This window comes from Rissa tridactyla, chromosome 2 (genome assembly GCF_028500815.1).
Source record: "Rissa tridactyla isolate bRisTri1 chromosome 2, bRisTri1.patW.cur.20221130, whole genome shotgun sequence".
In the NCBI taxonomy this organism is placed as follows: Eukaryota; Metazoa; Chordata; class Aves; order Charadriiformes; family Laridae; genus Rissa; species Rissa tridactyla.
The window spans coordinates 164,340,812-164,357,854 of record NC_071467.1 but is presented as its reverse complement, the minus strand read 5'-3'; the positions used below and the strand labels follow the sequence as shown (position 1 = coordinate 164,357,854).

Sequence of the window (17,043 nt, the reverse complement as noted above, 5' to 3'; positions counted from 1 at the left end):
CAAGGGCCTGATCCGAATGTCATCGTTCACTTGATTGCTCATATCCCCAGAGTGAAAAGCTCTGATTTCACCACTGAATCCTCTGTTCTCCTGAAATATGAGGCCAACACAGCTGGGCTGGCAGCTCTGTGCTGCCTCCATCACTAATATTGCCATGCCTGTCACAGCAGGTATATTCAGCACATTCATTTAATCTCTCAAACATCCTTGACAGCATAATGGCGATGTGGCTGGATGTTCAGTGATGAAATAATTGCAAATCAGATGCCTGGGGCACCGTTCCTGGCATGCTAACATAGTCAACATTTTTTGAAGGAGCATCTCAGTTTAGGTCACATCCTATCTTCAGGTTCCCGCGCAGAATAGGCTGGTGGTGAATCTCATGGGCCGCAGAAGGCCCTGTGGCATGGGTAAATAACCAGCGGAATTTTTCCCTGTCGTGTCTCTCAAAGGCAAGCTCATTCTCGCTGCCTTTGGCACAGGGCTGATGCTGGCACAGGTTAGCACAGGGCTGAAGAGATGCTGGAAATACAAAGCCAAGGGTCTTCCTGCAAATGGAGTTAGAAGCACAGGGAGAGGAAAAAGAAGGTGAAGAACACAGGGAAAACCCACAATGTCTCTCACTGCTCATGGCTCACAGACACGGACCTTCTACCCCAGCAAGGCTGCCTAAAACAGATGGATGGGAAGGGTTCCCCTCACATCCCAGAAGAGAGCTTGCTGGTAATGGTGTGCCACTTACTTATACTCAACAGCTCTGTGCTCAAACTCCTCTGCTTGTCTGGGACCTGGGATTCAAGTTCACACCTCAGGCACTTCAGTGTCTCACACCTCAGATAAAGAGAGTGAATGACCTTGCAGCCTGATCAACCAAAACTTTCCCAGACTGACGCCGCTTCCAAACTCTGAACAAGTGAGAGGAAGCATTTTACACTAGGTGGAACATCTTAGAAGCTGAGAGCGCGCCTTTCCTTGCTTGTTCTGGGCCTTCTTGCTAGTTAGCCATTCACCTGGTGAAATGCAAGCTAGGTCAAATCCTTGCTTTGAACCAGGCACAGGAGTAGAATTAGTGGCACTGGTGGGAATTCTCTGGTATCTTCTGTGTGAGTCCTAATCCAGGTCTGAAAGCACTCACCAGAGCAGCACCAGCAATAAAGAAGGTGCTTGCCTCTGAGAACCTCATGGAGATTTCAATGGGGACCTTGTTCCTGTGGTATCAGGGCATAAGGGCTTCAGTGCAAGCAACATGGGGAAATTTTAAGCATCCTCTTGGTTTCTCTGGATTTTAGGAATTAGAGAGCTGCTAAGAGGGGATTTTGATGATCTTATGGCATGTCAGTGTTGGATTCTAAGTGCTAACGATATGGTTTCAGTGCAATGTAGCCATAACATAGATGGCTTGCACCTGGCCAGCCTGGGGTCTCATCAGCACTTTAATTCCAGGACCATGGAGCTGATTATGTCTATCTTCACAACATCTGCCTATCCTCTTAGGTTTTGCAGGCTGTGAAAGCATCTCAGCTAGCTCACTGAAAACTCATGACTGCATGTCTACCCTTCACAGCGGTTGCATCAGAGCGTCTCATGCCCCTTAATGCCTTCAGCCCTGTGTGCTGTTCTTAGTCCCCCATATGGAGAAATACTTTGGAAGCATCGATCTCAAACGATACCAGGTATAGCTCTGGGGAGGGTTACGGCATAGAACAACTGCTCTCTCAGAACTGAGAAAGGAACTGGATGTCCAGATTTGCAACTCTCCTCCTGGGCTCAGTGTGGTTTGTTGGCAGTGAATCACAGACGTTTAAAGCAAGAAACAAGCAAGCAAAACAACCCCCAGAGCCCCCACATTAAAGATGTTTCCCTTCAATGAACTACATTTCATTACAAAGAAAAAGAAGTCCAGGTGCTCTTTGTACGTGGTAAGTTGAGATCTCTGAACTCTGAAAGAGGAGCCCACCTTCCTTTCCATCTACATGCATTGGGGACCCAGACTCTCCTTCACGAGGACAGTGCTATGTCATGTTGTGATGATGGCAGCCCAATTACTAAGCGTACACCTGAGCTGGGCAGGGCTTTCCCACGCCCAGCATAAAACTGGTGCAACCTCATTCAATGCAATTGGGTGGGACACGAACATGAGCATCTGTATCGTCGCGTTGTCTGTCTTCTGACAGAGTCTGAGATTGCGGGGGTTGTCTCACATGCAGTGCCTGAGTGTGCGAGCTGCATGTGATGCCCTGAGAGCTGCCGGCCTGGCATGTCTGAGCAGGATTTGGTTTCACCCCTCTCCTTTGCCCCTCCACCAAGAAAAGGAAAGAAAAAAAAACTATTCCCTTGGTTTTCACACGATCTATGTATGTTCTTTACATAGGGATTGCCCCTATATGGAAGCTAATAGGCCTTCAGAAAAAAGGTAAAATACACAACACATCTTAAAGATCTAACAATGCCTTCATCATAGGATGAAAGCTCCCAGCAAAAGCCAAAGAAGAAATCAATTTAATAGCTCCTTCACTCCTTCCTGACTCCTGGAGTGCCAGTTACGTGCTGAGACAACCTTGTTCTGATGAAAGCAATTTCGCCTGCTGCTGTGACACTAATTTTTTTCATCTGGAGAGTGGCTCCTTATGGCGGGTCTGATTCAATTAAGGATTACAGGTTCTACATCTCCCTTTCCTGGCAGTGTGTGCTAAGCAAGTGCAAACGAATTACAGACCAATTGTTTTCCCCTGATCCCTAATGATCCTGGGTGCGTTAATGCACCAAGATCTATGAGCGAACTTAAAAAGAATGAAAAACACAGCCAGGCTCTGCTTTTGGCATCTGTACCTGGTTTTTATACATGCAAATCGAGTTTTCTCTTCATGGAAAACAACCAAACAAAACGCAATGTCATGAACATTGTGCAGAGAAGGGCATTCACGCTGTTCCTTCTCAGCAACCTGCTTTTCCAGAGGGCACCCAAGGGTGCTTGGAAAGCTTCTGCTAACAAGGATGACAGGCAATTAGCAGAACACACTGCAGCACTGGGGCATCCTCTGAGTGGTTTTCCTTGTGCTGCAGCTTTGTCTTCACACGTGTAAAAGGCAGAGGCAGGGCTCGTGCGCTGGCCTCCCCCTGCTCATGTCCCTCCTGTCCCTTCTCCCCATGTCCCCGACTCTGTCTCCGGTGCCTTATCACCACCTCTTACCAACAGGACTTTTAGCACATTCATATATTTGGCATTTCTTTTTCCTGCTTCTTGCCTCCTTCTCTCCTTTACTGGCTCATTTTTTGAAAAGTGCAATTTATCTTTTTCAGAGATGCCGGTTCTGGTAAAACCACCAGGGACTCAGGCTCTCCCCTCCCTTACCCCCCGTACTTCATTATTTATGACACATCAGGATTTCCGAGGCTCTTCTCAAGTAACTGGGACCTTTACTCATAGCTATCAACCCCCGAGGGCTTGAAACTTAAGAGTGAAAGGTCTGAAAAGACGCAGAGCAAAAGCATTTCTCTGCCTCTTGGCTTGTCTGATCTTGTTCTGGATGCCAGCGGCTTTTCCAGTTTTGTGTCCTCTCTTGGCTCATGCGGAGCATGTCATTTCTCAAGGATTTGTCATCATATGACTGATTCCTGGGGATCCTTCTGTCTCTCAGTTTTTCTCTTGGATGCTCAGTGCTTGGAGACCCTCTCCTCATCACACCAGAGAGAATTCAGCCTGGAAGCCAGAGCACCGGCGTGTCTTTGGTGAGCACTTGGTCAGCATGGAGATCTGGGTGCTGAAGTTGGTGCCATTGCTGCCTAAGGAAGGGTGGTGATACTTCATGTCTGAGCCCAGGAACCGCTCCAGATGCCATCTCCGCCACTTTCTCTTGAGCTCAGCTTGGACCTAGGAAGTAGAAAGACAAGCAAATCAGCAGAGCAGAGCATTTTCCATTGCTCTGCCTTGATTGTGTGAGCAGCAATGGGTAACCTACTCATCAAGGGGCCAAGATTTATATTGTAAAGGCCACTAGACTTAACCTGGCCAGGACTTTTAACCTCATGGAAGAGATGTCACACTCCAGCCAGTAAACTACCAGAGCAGAAATCCCTGAGCTTCAGCAGAAAGGTGAGCACAGGGAATTGCTTATCTGATACAGTGAAGGTGCCAGACTACTTAACTTTAATGGCAACATATTCTACGCTTTGTGAGTGTAAGCTTTTTTTTTTTTCACTGCCCTGTTTTTGCCCAAATAAAAATGATTTAACTATCACTTGTTTGCAAAGCTGTCAATACAGCTGTACTTTTTTTGATAGGAGCTACTTGTTCCTGCTCAGGGAGTTTACAGACATCATCCGGTTTACGTTGTCCAGATTCAAATCCTGAACAGATCTGGCCGTCGTCCCTGTCCTTTCCTGCAGCCTTCCAGGGCAAATTTTTAGCTATGAATTAGATAAAACAGCTGTGTCTGTGGGTCTCTGGGATCAGCAAGCACAGGAACAGAACAAATCCAGGATGCAAACCCCAGGACTGGAAACGTGGGAAAGGCAAGATCGATGTCTGTAAGGCGGAAACATGTTTACCTGGCACTGGATTGTGTCTAACAAGTCATGTCAATGCCTCTATCAGTTTTGGATCATTAATAAGTTTGTGTGCTTCTCCCCTGCTCTGTGCAGGCTTACTGGCAAAGGTCTCTGCCTGGAGCTGGGCTATCTGCCCTGCACACCACTGCGTGAGGTACACATGGCATCAGCCTGGCTGAAAGCAGCATCGAAGCTGTAAGAGGGGAAATTGTGATTCTGGACACTCTACCTCTCCCTAGGAAGCTGGAACACAAACCCAGATCACAGCTGCTTCTTTCTTGCCCAGTGCTCAGTTTATCGAGCTGAAAGTGCTCCAGCTGACAGCAGCTCCAAGTTTTTAGCTGCTCACACCTACTTGTTAGCCTTCGCAATATGGGTTTAATCAGTCTCTGCTGAATTTCTTGCGGGCAGATGGAGCGTGGTACAAAAATATCACTGCAGTAACGAGCCTCCATCTTGGCAGTGGGCCTGATTCCATGGAGGATTCATTGAGACGCTAAGCATGACTAGGGCTTAGAAGATGGGCTTTATCCTTCCCTGCTAAAGGTGGTCCCTTCAGATCAGGGTTTATCCAAGGCCATATGGGAGTTCTCCTGATGCTGTCTCATGAGTAAAGGGCAGACTCAACAGCAGTAACACTACAGTGCATACAAAAGTCCTAATAGGTTTATTAATTGTGCTGGAAACTGTCAGGAGTTATTCTAGAGTGAGAGATTTGATTTGGAAGCTTCCCCCCATTATGGTAACATCAGGAATGGGACACTTCTCAATCCACTCTCCACAAGCATTCAATTTGCCTGAGCTGCAAACATTAACCAAACAACATTGTGGATCTTACCTCCCCATTGAGAAAACAGTACAGAACAGCCACCACAAATCCCTAGGGAAAAGGAGAGAACAGGCTTTTAGCACCTCATAGCTGATATTCCCCTAGATCACAAACCAGGCTCACTGCGGCCTTTGAGAAAGGTCACACTGCTGGGGGACTGCTGAGGTGCCCCTTAGAAACCACTTGATCACATTTTCCCTATCATAGGAGCGGAGGAAGATCAGTTGAGGTACCTTGCAGCAGGTGTATGGGTGTGAGTTCAAAGATTGCTCCAGACTGGTGTTTAAAGCCATCAACAGTCAGCTCAGCTCTAAGAGGGGTACTTGGGCATTCAAACTGGGACACTAGAGGCAACTGGATGGGATACTAGACCCAACTTTCCTGCTTGGTCTTGTCAGCTGAAACTGGGGAGAACTAAACATGTTCCCTAGTACGTCATCAAGGTCAGAATGATCTTAGGCATGGTATAGGCCTAAATTGTTCCTTTCCCATCTTGCCTGCAGTGACACCTCATTTTTGAGAATCTCAGCTTTCACTGAAAAAAATTAAACAAACTTATGTCTAGCCCTTATGGTGGCAAACACTAATGAAAAGGAGTGGGTGTAGATCCATTTAGCTCTCAAAGGAGAGATGCCAGATGTGAAGTGATGACGATGTAGACAGGGACATTAACTCATTCACCACTGAACAAAGCATGCTACTGACACAAGTATGGTACCTGGTGACAGACCCTGCTTGCGGGCTCTGAGAAGACAAAGTGGCTAGACCTGATAATGGATGGATGCAATGGGGTGAAATACATTAAAAAATGCTTCTTTTCATGCAACAGCAGGGCCAAGGTTAAGAGCCCAACATGGGAATTGACTGAAGTGTGTGGGAGGGTGTAAGAAGCAAACTTCATCAGGGCTTCCTAAAGATTAATGCAGAGGACAGCCCCGTTATCCATCCTTGTGGGGAACCTGCCTCCTATGCCAACGAACTGGAATCCTGCTTGAGCAGGATCTACAGGCAGAACTTGGCTTATTAACAGAGAAGAAAGTTCATGCAAGTCAACCGGTTGAAGACAGACTAGGCTCCTGTTAATGGACAGTAAGGCACTCCTCCCAAAGGTGATTTATCTTATCTTACACCATGCCCATAATGTATAAACCAAAATGAGGTGCTCATTTTTCTCCCTTAAGTACAAAAAACCCCCGGGGTGACAAACTTATAGAGGTACATTTTCTTTTCGCGTGCCTAAAATGAAGAGAGAGAATCTCCTTCTGGATTTCTAGGAGGCAAAATATAAAATTATCTTCCATCCTGGTCAAGCTGGAGTGAGTAGCTTTTCCCCCAAGGTATAACAGCAGTATTGGGCATATCCAGGAAAAAACCCAGCTCACATGTTTGCTTATTCCCTTGTCAAGCTTGTTACACTTCTCCCTGCCAATAGACCTGGTGATTGACTGATGGACCAAAGGGTGGCTTACCTGGAATGACCCGACAACGAGCTCAAAGACCAGCTTAACTTCTGCTTTGAAATTGTCAGGGAAGAAAGCAAACATGATGTAGTGAATGCCAAAGAGAGGGATCAGCAGCAAGGTGGACTTGGCCAGCCTCCTGTCGGAAAGACAAACATGAGTCAGAAGGGGAGAGGGAAGAGGAGCTAAAGGGTAAAATGATGAGAAATCCTGCAGCTGAGTCCTGCGCAATCCCGAAACTTTAATTTGCTGGAGTACATATTTGCTGATTACCTGGATCATGATGGTGTAGCCTGTATCATGCATGTTAAGTGCCTCTGTTTGCCCTTAGGAAATGTAATATGGGCCATTTACCCTGAGGCCCTGGGAACATCCAGCCTTTCAACAGCAGCCTTGAGTGAGACAGCTTCAGGAGGCTGCCTTCGCCCAGAGGGAAGACTTCTCTGAGTACAGGGAAAGGGAGGGAGTTGAGATAGCTCCTCACAGCCTAACCTCCCCAGGATGCCTCTGATGACCTGGGCTGGGACGCAATGACATGTGGAGCCAGATCCTTGGCTGGGCACAGTCAGTTCACACTAACCAAGGACAGTGCTGGGATCATTTCCACAGTCTCGCTTTCCTCCTTGTTAACAGCTCTCATAAAAACATGCATGTGCCTCCAGCTGAGATGGAGTGATCAGCCCTAGATTATTTCTCCTTGGCCTGCAGACCGCAGATGGCTGGTGATTTTCAGATGTGGTGTCAACATAAAATGTGACATCTTTATTCTCAGCAACTTCAATGGAGCTATTTCTTTCTCTCCTCTCTCTTCTTCCCCTCCCACCAGAGATCTTTTTTCATCTGTACGAGCTAAATCATCATCTAACACTGTCTTTGTTTGCTTGGGATTTCTGAAAATTACAGCTTCTGGGAAAGAAATGGTATGTTTAGCTCAGAATAATGACAGGCTATTGCACAATGAATGTCTCCAAAGGAGGGAGACGAACAGTATTAGTACTTAATGGCATCAGGCTGGGTAATCAGAGGTCTAATTAGGAAGAGATGATAATTTATTAAATATAATAATTATTAAAATATAGCTGACGGAAATAAAAAGAAATCAAGGCCCAAAGGACGCTCATGGGGGTTTTGACTCCCTTGGTCACCCACATCCTCCCATATCCCCCTCTCCCAGAGGCTTCTGGAGGAATTGAAGCTACGGCTGGGGTGTTGAAAACACTTGTTCTTCCATCTGCAAACCCTTCACCTCCAAAGTCTCATCAGGCTCATTTGCATCAGACCATCTTCATTTACTTGCTATCTGCATAAGCCCATTGGGAAAGCTGATGTGCCAGCTTTATGTAGATGACGCTCATCACTGTATCTCCCAGCAGACCTTTCCAGCTTTCCCTGGGCCTGGCCCAAAGACATTGTCTGTTGTTGGAGGCTGTGGTTCTCCAGGAAACACCTGATGGCTGAAAAGCAGCTGGCTGCAACTCATTCCAGGCAAAACGACAGCCTGTAGGAAGCCAAGGAACCTTCCAGGAATTTGCCTTTCCCATCACATCCCTTGCTAGCAGACACATCCTTGCTCATAGTGAATAGATCCAAAATATGAGTCCTCTTGGATGTCTTCCTCTGCCAGAGTACTGTCACTGTCATTGGTGACCATCAAAGTAACATGTTTCTCCCTGTCAGAAGCAGCTCTGGCTGGTGTGACCCACAATAGTATGACCCAGCCCTAATTCTCTCAGCCCCCAACATACAAAAAAGCAACTCATTTTCTAAGCAGACCACACTTCATTGAATATCAATACTGGCTTTTCAGAGATGTCTCCTCTCTCCCCAGTCTTTCAGGAACACTCGATCTAGAGGAATTTGATGTGATGCTACCTCCATGTACCGTATTCATAGAGACACTGTTTGCAACCTCAAATGGATTAGAAAATTTTATTTTATTCTTCCAGACAACATCGAGAAAACATCCCCTCAATTATAACTTTTTCCCTCCTGGCTGGACTGTGGCAATGAACAGGGCACAAATGCCAAACCTTAGGAACTCCCTCCTGCAGTTTGTATAACACTCCAAACCAATGTCTTGCTCCCAGCACTGATCTTCCCCAGAACATTGAGTGATGCTTTAGATCTCAGTTTGGCTTCAAGGCAAGAGCTCTATGATCTAGCCTTGTGATATTTAAAAGACTTTCCCCTTGAACACTGCAATGAGGAAAATCGTCTTCCCCAGTCATGGTGTAATTTCTTCCAGAATCTAAAGCCTGGCTGTACAGGAGGCAGAACTGCTTGGGATATTGTCCAAAGCTGGTTAAAGCTGCCTGCTGGAAGCCATGGCTTCTCAAAAAACCTCATTACTTCCACTCCCAGCACAGGATGCACTGCTGAGAACTATTCTCTCTGACAGATATACACGGTGACAGGTAATTTAGGGAAAACACGTCTCCACTAGCCTGCACTGAACCTACTCCTCTCTTTGGGAGTGGATAAGAGTGAACCAATATTTTAGTCATCCTCCTCAAATGCATAACGGAAAAGTTACCCAGAAAACTTTGATGATAATATTGATCTATGAACATGTACAGAATAGAAAGAGATTCATTTTCCTGAAGATTTCTGTTGCAGAAAACAACTTCTATTTGCCTGAAATATTGCTGTCCCATTCTTGCGCATGTTTCTGTCATTTCCAGAAAACTGTTTTGAGAGACTTGTATTCACAGTTTCCAACACATTAAAGCCCAGTTCACTGTCTGTGGCATTAATGAGTGAGTCAGCAGTGCACCTGAACTTCCAGCCTGCAGCTAAACTGAAACCGGTTTGAATTGAACAATACTGTCAACATGTCAGCATGTTATTTTTCCTTTTTATAAAATAAACAATATAAAATAAACAAGAGAAAGAGGGAGAAATGCAAATGAAATATCCATTATGCCATTAGTTTTAAACATAATTATTTCAGATTTGGGAGGAGGAACCTGTTAGTAGAAGTTTTTCGCTAAGATCTCTTGGGTCCTGCAGGCCAGACCCCTGAAGCCAGCAGCAGCATTTCAGGTAATAAGGGAATGACAAGTTAAAGGATCCAGGTACCCACAATTGCAGATACCTACAATGGCATTTATAAAAGTGTCTGGACCCCAGATGTCTCTACAGACAGCTGTCTGAACATTAAAAACTTAGGACCACACTGAGAAATCCCCTTGGTGGGATCTAGCCTTTACTTTGGGACACTTATATTCATTTCCATAGGAAAGTGGGGTGTCTCATGTCCCACTGCAATCAGTACAGTCAACAGAGACTTCCAGATGCCCCAGAGAATCTGGCTGGTGGCCAGCTGCTACTGTATTAGGGTACAAGTCTCCCATAGGTCCTGGGTCCCGTATTCCAGGTTCAGGCAAGTATCTCAAATGTCCTAGAGCATCTCGTATGGCTTGGACACCTATAAGTGAGCAACTGATTCATGCCCTAATGGAACTGGATGTTTCTCCAGGTGCAGAAGGAACGTGAGGAACTGTAGATGTGAAGACCATTTGTACTTCAGCAACATCTCTTGTTTGGCAGGCCAGTGTGGGGAAGTCCGTGTTACTGCCCTGCTGTGCTACCTTTGTTCACAAGGCAATGAGAGCTTTACTGGCTGCTCCTACTTCATTGGAAAATGTGAAGTAAAAAGCCCTGAACCCAAAGCTCAGCATGACCTCCAAGGTAATCTAGGCATAACCTTTCCGACGTGTGTTGGCAACACTTCCACTGAGATGAAAAGGAGCCAATTGCTCCAGGCTGCTGCTTAGTACTAGAACATATTTCAATATGCTGATTTAATCTATGTACCTGGCCAAAGCTGTTGCAATCCTGGGGGTACAAAGATACAATGCCCAATTGGAAATACATAAAGGGAGGTGATAGAAAGCACAGGGTCTGATAATGTTGGTGTTTTAAGATGACAGAAAAAGAGGTAATTGGCTTTGGCTGCTGCAGGGAGAAGCTAAGGTCAAATACTGGAATTTCCTTTCATAAATTTGAGAAACTCTTGAAGCAGATGAAATGCATAATTTACCATCACAAGAGAGAAAGACTCAGTGTCATGGATGGTCAGTATTTAAGGACCATATTGATATTCTCTGCCATCTTGCAGAAAGATGAACTGAGCTCAGATTCTCCAGGGTACCTAAGTGCACAGTTCCCTCCAAAGACAAAGACTGATGGGCAGTGACCATGTAGACGCTGGACTTTTTCCTTTTCATTTCTTTTCCAGGAATTATATAATAAATATCAAGGATAGTCAAACAAGACAGTGGCAAAATTAAAAAATAAGCCAGTTTTTGAACTTTTATTTCATTTGCATTGAAGCAAGAATAAATCCATGCAGATAGACAGATTTCTCGCACTCTTAGAATACTGCAACTAAGACCGGTCTTGGCCACTGAGACAGATGTTGATCTCACTTGCATGTTGTTCATTATAAAAAGCCTTGTTAAGGTCAACCTTATATCCCTGGAATAAAAGCATTATGTCAAACAAAATGTCTGAGACAGTCCTACTTCTCAACAGTGAAGAGAAATGTATTGAATTAATTCAATCTAGTTTAGGAGTCTGCTTTAGGATAAGAAAAATTTGCCATAGATTCTACTGAATGTACTAATTTTCTAGACCTCTCCTTCTTTGAGAAAGGGAGCTGAGGGTTACTAGTTCAGAAAAAAAAGCCCATATGCTCTGGGCAGCAACTCCTTGTCCTCCATCAGAGTCCCTCTGCCTTCAGAATCCAATAAATATTGAATATACAGAGAAAAAGCCTATTTTGTTTCATGATCACTGTTGCTCGCACTTCCTCATTGTCAATCCCAGGACAAAACCTTCTCTCCTGTCTGCTCAAACTGACATACAACATGCCCAGCCATTTTACCAAATGCCCCACTTCCAGATTTCTGATCAGCTTTAATCAATTAACAAATCCTTGATTCTGATCAGTGCAGATAGATGCCATACTGAGCTACCAGCCAAACAGGTTTCCCAAAACCCAAACAATACGGTTGAAAAAGTCTAGGACTTACGAATATTGGCTGGTTTCATTGTGTCCAACATCTGGGGAATGCAACTTCTGGACTAAGATACGGATAATGCAAATGAAGAGAATAAAGTTCACCTGTCGGGAGGGGGAGAAAGGAAACACAGAGAGAAATGAAAAAAATTAGTATTTTTGTCCAGTAAAAAGAAGAAGTGATCATTAGAGGGCAGTTCCTTTCACTGCAGTATTTTTGACATGGAGCAAGCTGTTCTTAAAAAGCCATGAGCAGAGAACCCCACTCTGGGAGCACATAGTAAACCGACACAGGATGGCAGCCATCTTGGGCCTGACATCAGCCTGCTTGGGACTTTGTGTCATACATCCCAAGTATGATGATGTCAAACCCATAGAGCACAGCTATGCACGACGTCCTGCTGCGCGGGGGAGCGCCGACGACAGGGCGGGAAAAGAGCCTTGGGAGTTAGCGGAGCGATGGACGTCATAGCCCTCGGGAGACGGTGACATGGGACCAGCTGCTGAGCATGTCAAAGACTGAGGCGGTGAGCCAAGGAAACCAAAACAAAACACAAAGCAGTATCCACTTCAGCGGGCCTCTATTTAATGCTATGGGGCATGTTTTCTCTGGAGAGAAGCTGGAGACCTTGTCTAGCAAGGGATAGACCTCACCGATACAGCGGAAAACATTATCTCCTGCAAGGTTATACCAGAGGACTCTAGCTGATACCTAGATTTTAGATGGTGCTTTTCACTCAAAAAACCTCAAAGTGCTCTACCAACATACTTAAACAATGTTGACCTTATTTAATAGTAAAGGTGAAGAGCTAGGAATGGCAGTTTTCTAATGGCAAGTAATAGATGGCATGAATTAAATACAGATCTGCTTGCTCTTAAGGTCCTATCCATTGAATCACGCTGTTATGCATGCAACATATACGATAGAAAATTGATGACAGATTTCTGTCGACTTAGTTTAGTTTTAATTTGGCACACAATCTCTTCCTTTATCCTTTCATGGTTAACGAATGCACAAATGATTCTGATTGTTAGAGGCTTAAAGGCTGGAAAGGATTGTGTTAACCAGCTGATCTGATTTCCTGCAAAAACGGGTTGTAAAATTTCCTCCAGCAATTCCTATATTTATCTCAATGACAGGTGAATAAAATAGACTGAAGCACATCTCTCATTTAGATGCTCACTCTTTTTTCAAAGACTATGAGTGATTGGAAATTAATTGTATTTCTTGGTTATGATGCATTGCTTAATCACTTTTTATCTATCCCATGCCATTTATCATAGTTTCTGTTCATATTTATTTCTTATAAAAATGGTTTGTGTCTGACTTGGTGGCAAGTAAAATTTATCAGTTCAAACCAGTATTATCTAACTCAATTACTCTAATGAGCATTGATAGCACACAAGCTGCAGCGCTGAAGGTAGGTTCGGAGCTTAGTACAGCCTTAGCATTTCATGGTAGAAGATATGGCTATTAGGCTACTGGTGAAGCTGTTCAGTTTATTTTTCAACCTAGAGCATAATCAAAGGCACTAGATCTGTTCCCAGCGCTTAATATCTTATATGTCTTGTACATCTTATATATAAGATATATGTATTTCTTCCTTCCATTGAGATCTATGCTTTATTCCCACGGATATGGAGAAAATGTTGCGTTCCTCCCTGAAGAAACCTGCTGTTTATCAGAGACTGGTTATCATGCCCTTCTTTTGCGATTTGAGATTTATATGATACCTGCAGAAGGAAAATCAGAAATTGCTGGGTAAATTTCTGTTGTCAATGAGGAAGTGGTTTACTGGCCAAAAGAAAATACAGACTCATTAATCTGAAGAGAACAAGTGTATTTCTTGACCAAAAGGTTATCTTGGGAAAGGGGAAACACTATCTATAGCTTTCTGTGATAATATAAACATTGTGAGATGTGCCATCTAAGTATTGTATTTCTATTCAGTGAGGTGAACAGAGTAAGGTGCAATTATCCAAAGTGTTTCAGTTTGGAATCCCTGTATGACAAATGCTACAGAAAAGAAGTCTTCTTGTAAAGGTCATAATGTAAGTGGAATAAGAAGAATGTATGTCTAAGAAAAGATTTCTGTTTAAAAGAGATCTATTTGAGTTGATTTCTGTTGCATTCTTTTTCTTTCTTTCCCACATACTTGCCTTCATTTAAGAAAACTCAAAGCTAAGTTTATCTCAAGTCCATTTGATTTTAAGTTTTGGCTTGATACCTGACAGAGGAAAACACGTAATATTCAACAAGGATGGAAAGACTCAAGAGTTCCTCAGAAGTGTCATGGTTTCTGTGGTGAGAATGGATCGTGTCCAGAGAGGGAAGAAGTCAAGCACTTCTGATGATTTATCTGGAAATTATGCAAGCTTCTCAAGAACTTACTTAAAAAACACATAGATGGAATCCAACTTTGTACTGGAAGCTATAACAAGAGGCAAATATCTGGGGGAATCCATCTAACCTCTTTTTATGTAGGTAGAAATTTATGGTAGGACTCCTTGCATTTTACTTTGTAGTGTTGACATCTACAATTGAAGAAGTCATCCTGGGCTCTGCATATGGTCAGCTCAGAGAAACAAAAACATGCACGGCACAATTCATCTGACCTAATTTAGATATCCAACAATGAATTAGACAAGATGAACCTTTCCTGGATCTCTAACCACGTTCCTCAACCTCCTCTGGCTACACACACATATGGCTACTGCACTAGAGTGCCCAGGGTGAGTAGCTGAGATGGAGGTGGTCAAAGTTAAATCAAATGAGCTCCACCTTGGTTGCCTAGTCACTCAAACTCTTCCCACGGTCAATGTTTAAATGTTTATGTTAAATGTTTATCTGGAGGGTGGACTTCCTTATCCTAAGACAGACAGTCAGTACATAGTGGGACTTTATCTGTCAATGATTTTCCATGGACATTTACAGAACACTTCTCAACACCCCTTCACCCCCCAGACTTTGTGTTAAAGATGGCTTTGCAGCCAGCAGAATGTGCTGATACTTTACCAAAATAGACACCAAGATAGGAGTTTTAATGATCCACCAGAATGGGGATTCCACTACTTCCTCCCAGCACCTAAAAAGAAACAAAACCAGACTTAAACCATCAAGCAAAGCAAGCAAGCAGCTATGTCACCTTCTCAGGTACCTGGTTTCCCTAAATGCTAAAGATAGCTGTGCCAGGTTATGTGAAGGGCACTAAACATGGTGTGTATGAACTAGGAAGGGCTGAAGACTTGCTTTACAGTGGCTTTGAGCACTGGTAGGCACCAGCTGCCCCAGATATAATGTGGTGAGCTCTTTTCCCCTTTGTTACAGAATGGGCTGGAGGATGTTATGTCAGCGTGAATGTGGGGGAGGATGGTGATTTGCTTAATTTCTCCTATGCTGAGGTCTGCTACAAGGAAATGCTATCAAAATATCAGATTCATGAGGTCTCCAATGCTATCAACCATCATGGATGGGGGTTATGCACAGAGCAATTGGCACCATCAGAAAAAAACTAACATGCCCTTCTGAAAAAGATGATGGACAGCCTGTGTGGGATTAGTCTGACCAAATCTAACTAGCTGCATCTGATTTATGGGTCTAGTGAGGGTCTGGTGGGGTCTGTAGGGTCCAGGGTGTGATTTATTTCATCCTGAAGTCAGAACTGTCTGCAGACCACACCACTCACCTCAGTTGCAAGGAAATGACAGAATTGGAATGACATGGAAACGACTAATACTGTTCAGGACCAATTTATCTGTCGACTTCACAACACTCGGGTGATCAAAGGTGTATTTTTAGGAGAGCGTTAATGAAAATTGGCCTGCATTTGTGTTTGAAATAGATTAGTGGAACCCATCGTAGACAATTTCACCCCGATTCGGCTCATCTAATTCAAAACATTGACAGTGCAAGTAATGGTAGATGAAGAGAGGCACTTCTAAGGCACAGTTCCTGAGACCTATTTTAGGCATCAACTTTAAGGCGAAAAGAATGGCACTCCATGGACTACGCTGACTAAACCTCCACTAGCTACAAAAGGAGATGAGAGTAAATTGCTCACATAGAGATGCTTATACTTAGTCAGGTGCATGCTGCCCTTTCAGTTAGAATTAAAGTGGCCCTAATTATGTTGAGTGCACTTCATTTTTAAAATAAATTCAGGCGGTCTGAATGAAGGTCACTTTAATTTGGAGTTAGAATGTTTAAATAGAGGCTTAATGTTGTTTAACCAATCTTACATAATTAGGTTTTATTTAATCTGGATTAATTTCCTGTAATTTTTCTCTGTAGGTAATTTTAGTATGCAAAAAAAAATCTGTTAGGTATTAACATATCTTGTAAGTTCACACTCTGTTTTACTTGGCACAAAAATGTAGAGCTTTAAAGCTTCCAGAAAATGCAAAGTCATCTGTATTTTTATTAAGAATTGCTGAAGCTTTGTGGGAATATATAGGAAGAAGAATTGGTAGCCAGACTGGTTAAATCCTTTGGTCTCTATCTTATTGTAAGGGCTATTTATTAACAGAGTAAATAAGGTCAGTTTTATGCAGATAGAGTAAAACCATACAAGAAGTCAGTAGCCCTCCGGAAATGTGTTAGCATGACTATAAATCAAAAACACAATGAGAAATATGAGCTGCTTCTCTTAGCGGAATAAGGACAAACCAGGACACATTTGGAGAGAGACGATGATGGGAGAAAATGGAGTTAACCATATGCTGTAAATGCAAGAAGTGAGGACACGCACCGTGAGTACACAATCAGCACCTGATTCTGTAACTCTCTGGAGTGGTTTCTCATAAAAGTTTTCACAATTACTATAGTTTGAGTGTTTGAGTAAAAGCACGAAGGAGCATTGCAGGATCGGATCCTATTTACTTGCATATATCCTTGGATAGCTCCAATATCTGCCTCATTTATTTAGCTGTATTCTATCTGCTGCTTATACAAGGTATCAAAGGCAGCTGTGAGGTTAAAGAGGATGAAAAACAGATCTTAAGATCTGCCTCAGGGAAAAAAAAGGGCTTTCAGATTTTTCCTGCGAGAAGGCTAATGGGTATGTTTATTAAGTATCTGTTACACCATCATATTTAAGGCCAATTCTGCAGGATGCAAAGCTCTATGCACGGTGCAGCTGCTCAGCTCGTATCTTTGTTATACAGAGGATCACAGGGCCAAATGC

At 43.6% G+C, this 17,043-nt stretch overlaps 1 protein-coding gene across 2 annotated transcripts in view; it reads right to left on the bottom strand.

Moving 5' to 3' along the window:
• Positions 1–839: 839 nt before the first annotated feature.
• The window catches only part of LOC128905075 (vasoactive intestinal polypeptide receptor), a 117,091-nt gene continuing 100,887 nt past the window's right edge, over positions 840–17,043 (bottom strand). For both annotated transcript variants that reach the window (XM_054190540.1, XM_054190539.1), the window contains exons 9-13: positions 14,877–14,946; positions 11,874–11,965; positions 6,847–6,976; positions 5,387–5,428; positions 840–3,871 (exon numbers count right to left, since the gene is read on the bottom strand). In XM_054190540.1, coding sequence (XP_054046515.1) covers positions 3,680–3,871; positions 5,387–5,428; positions 6,847–6,976; positions 11,874–11,965; positions 14,877–14,946 — 526 coding nt within the window. In that variant the 3' untranslated portion in view covers positions 840–3,679. The remainder of the gene's footprint in view (positions 3,872–5,386; positions 5,429–6,846; positions 6,977–11,873; positions 11,966–14,876; positions 14,947–17,043) is intronic.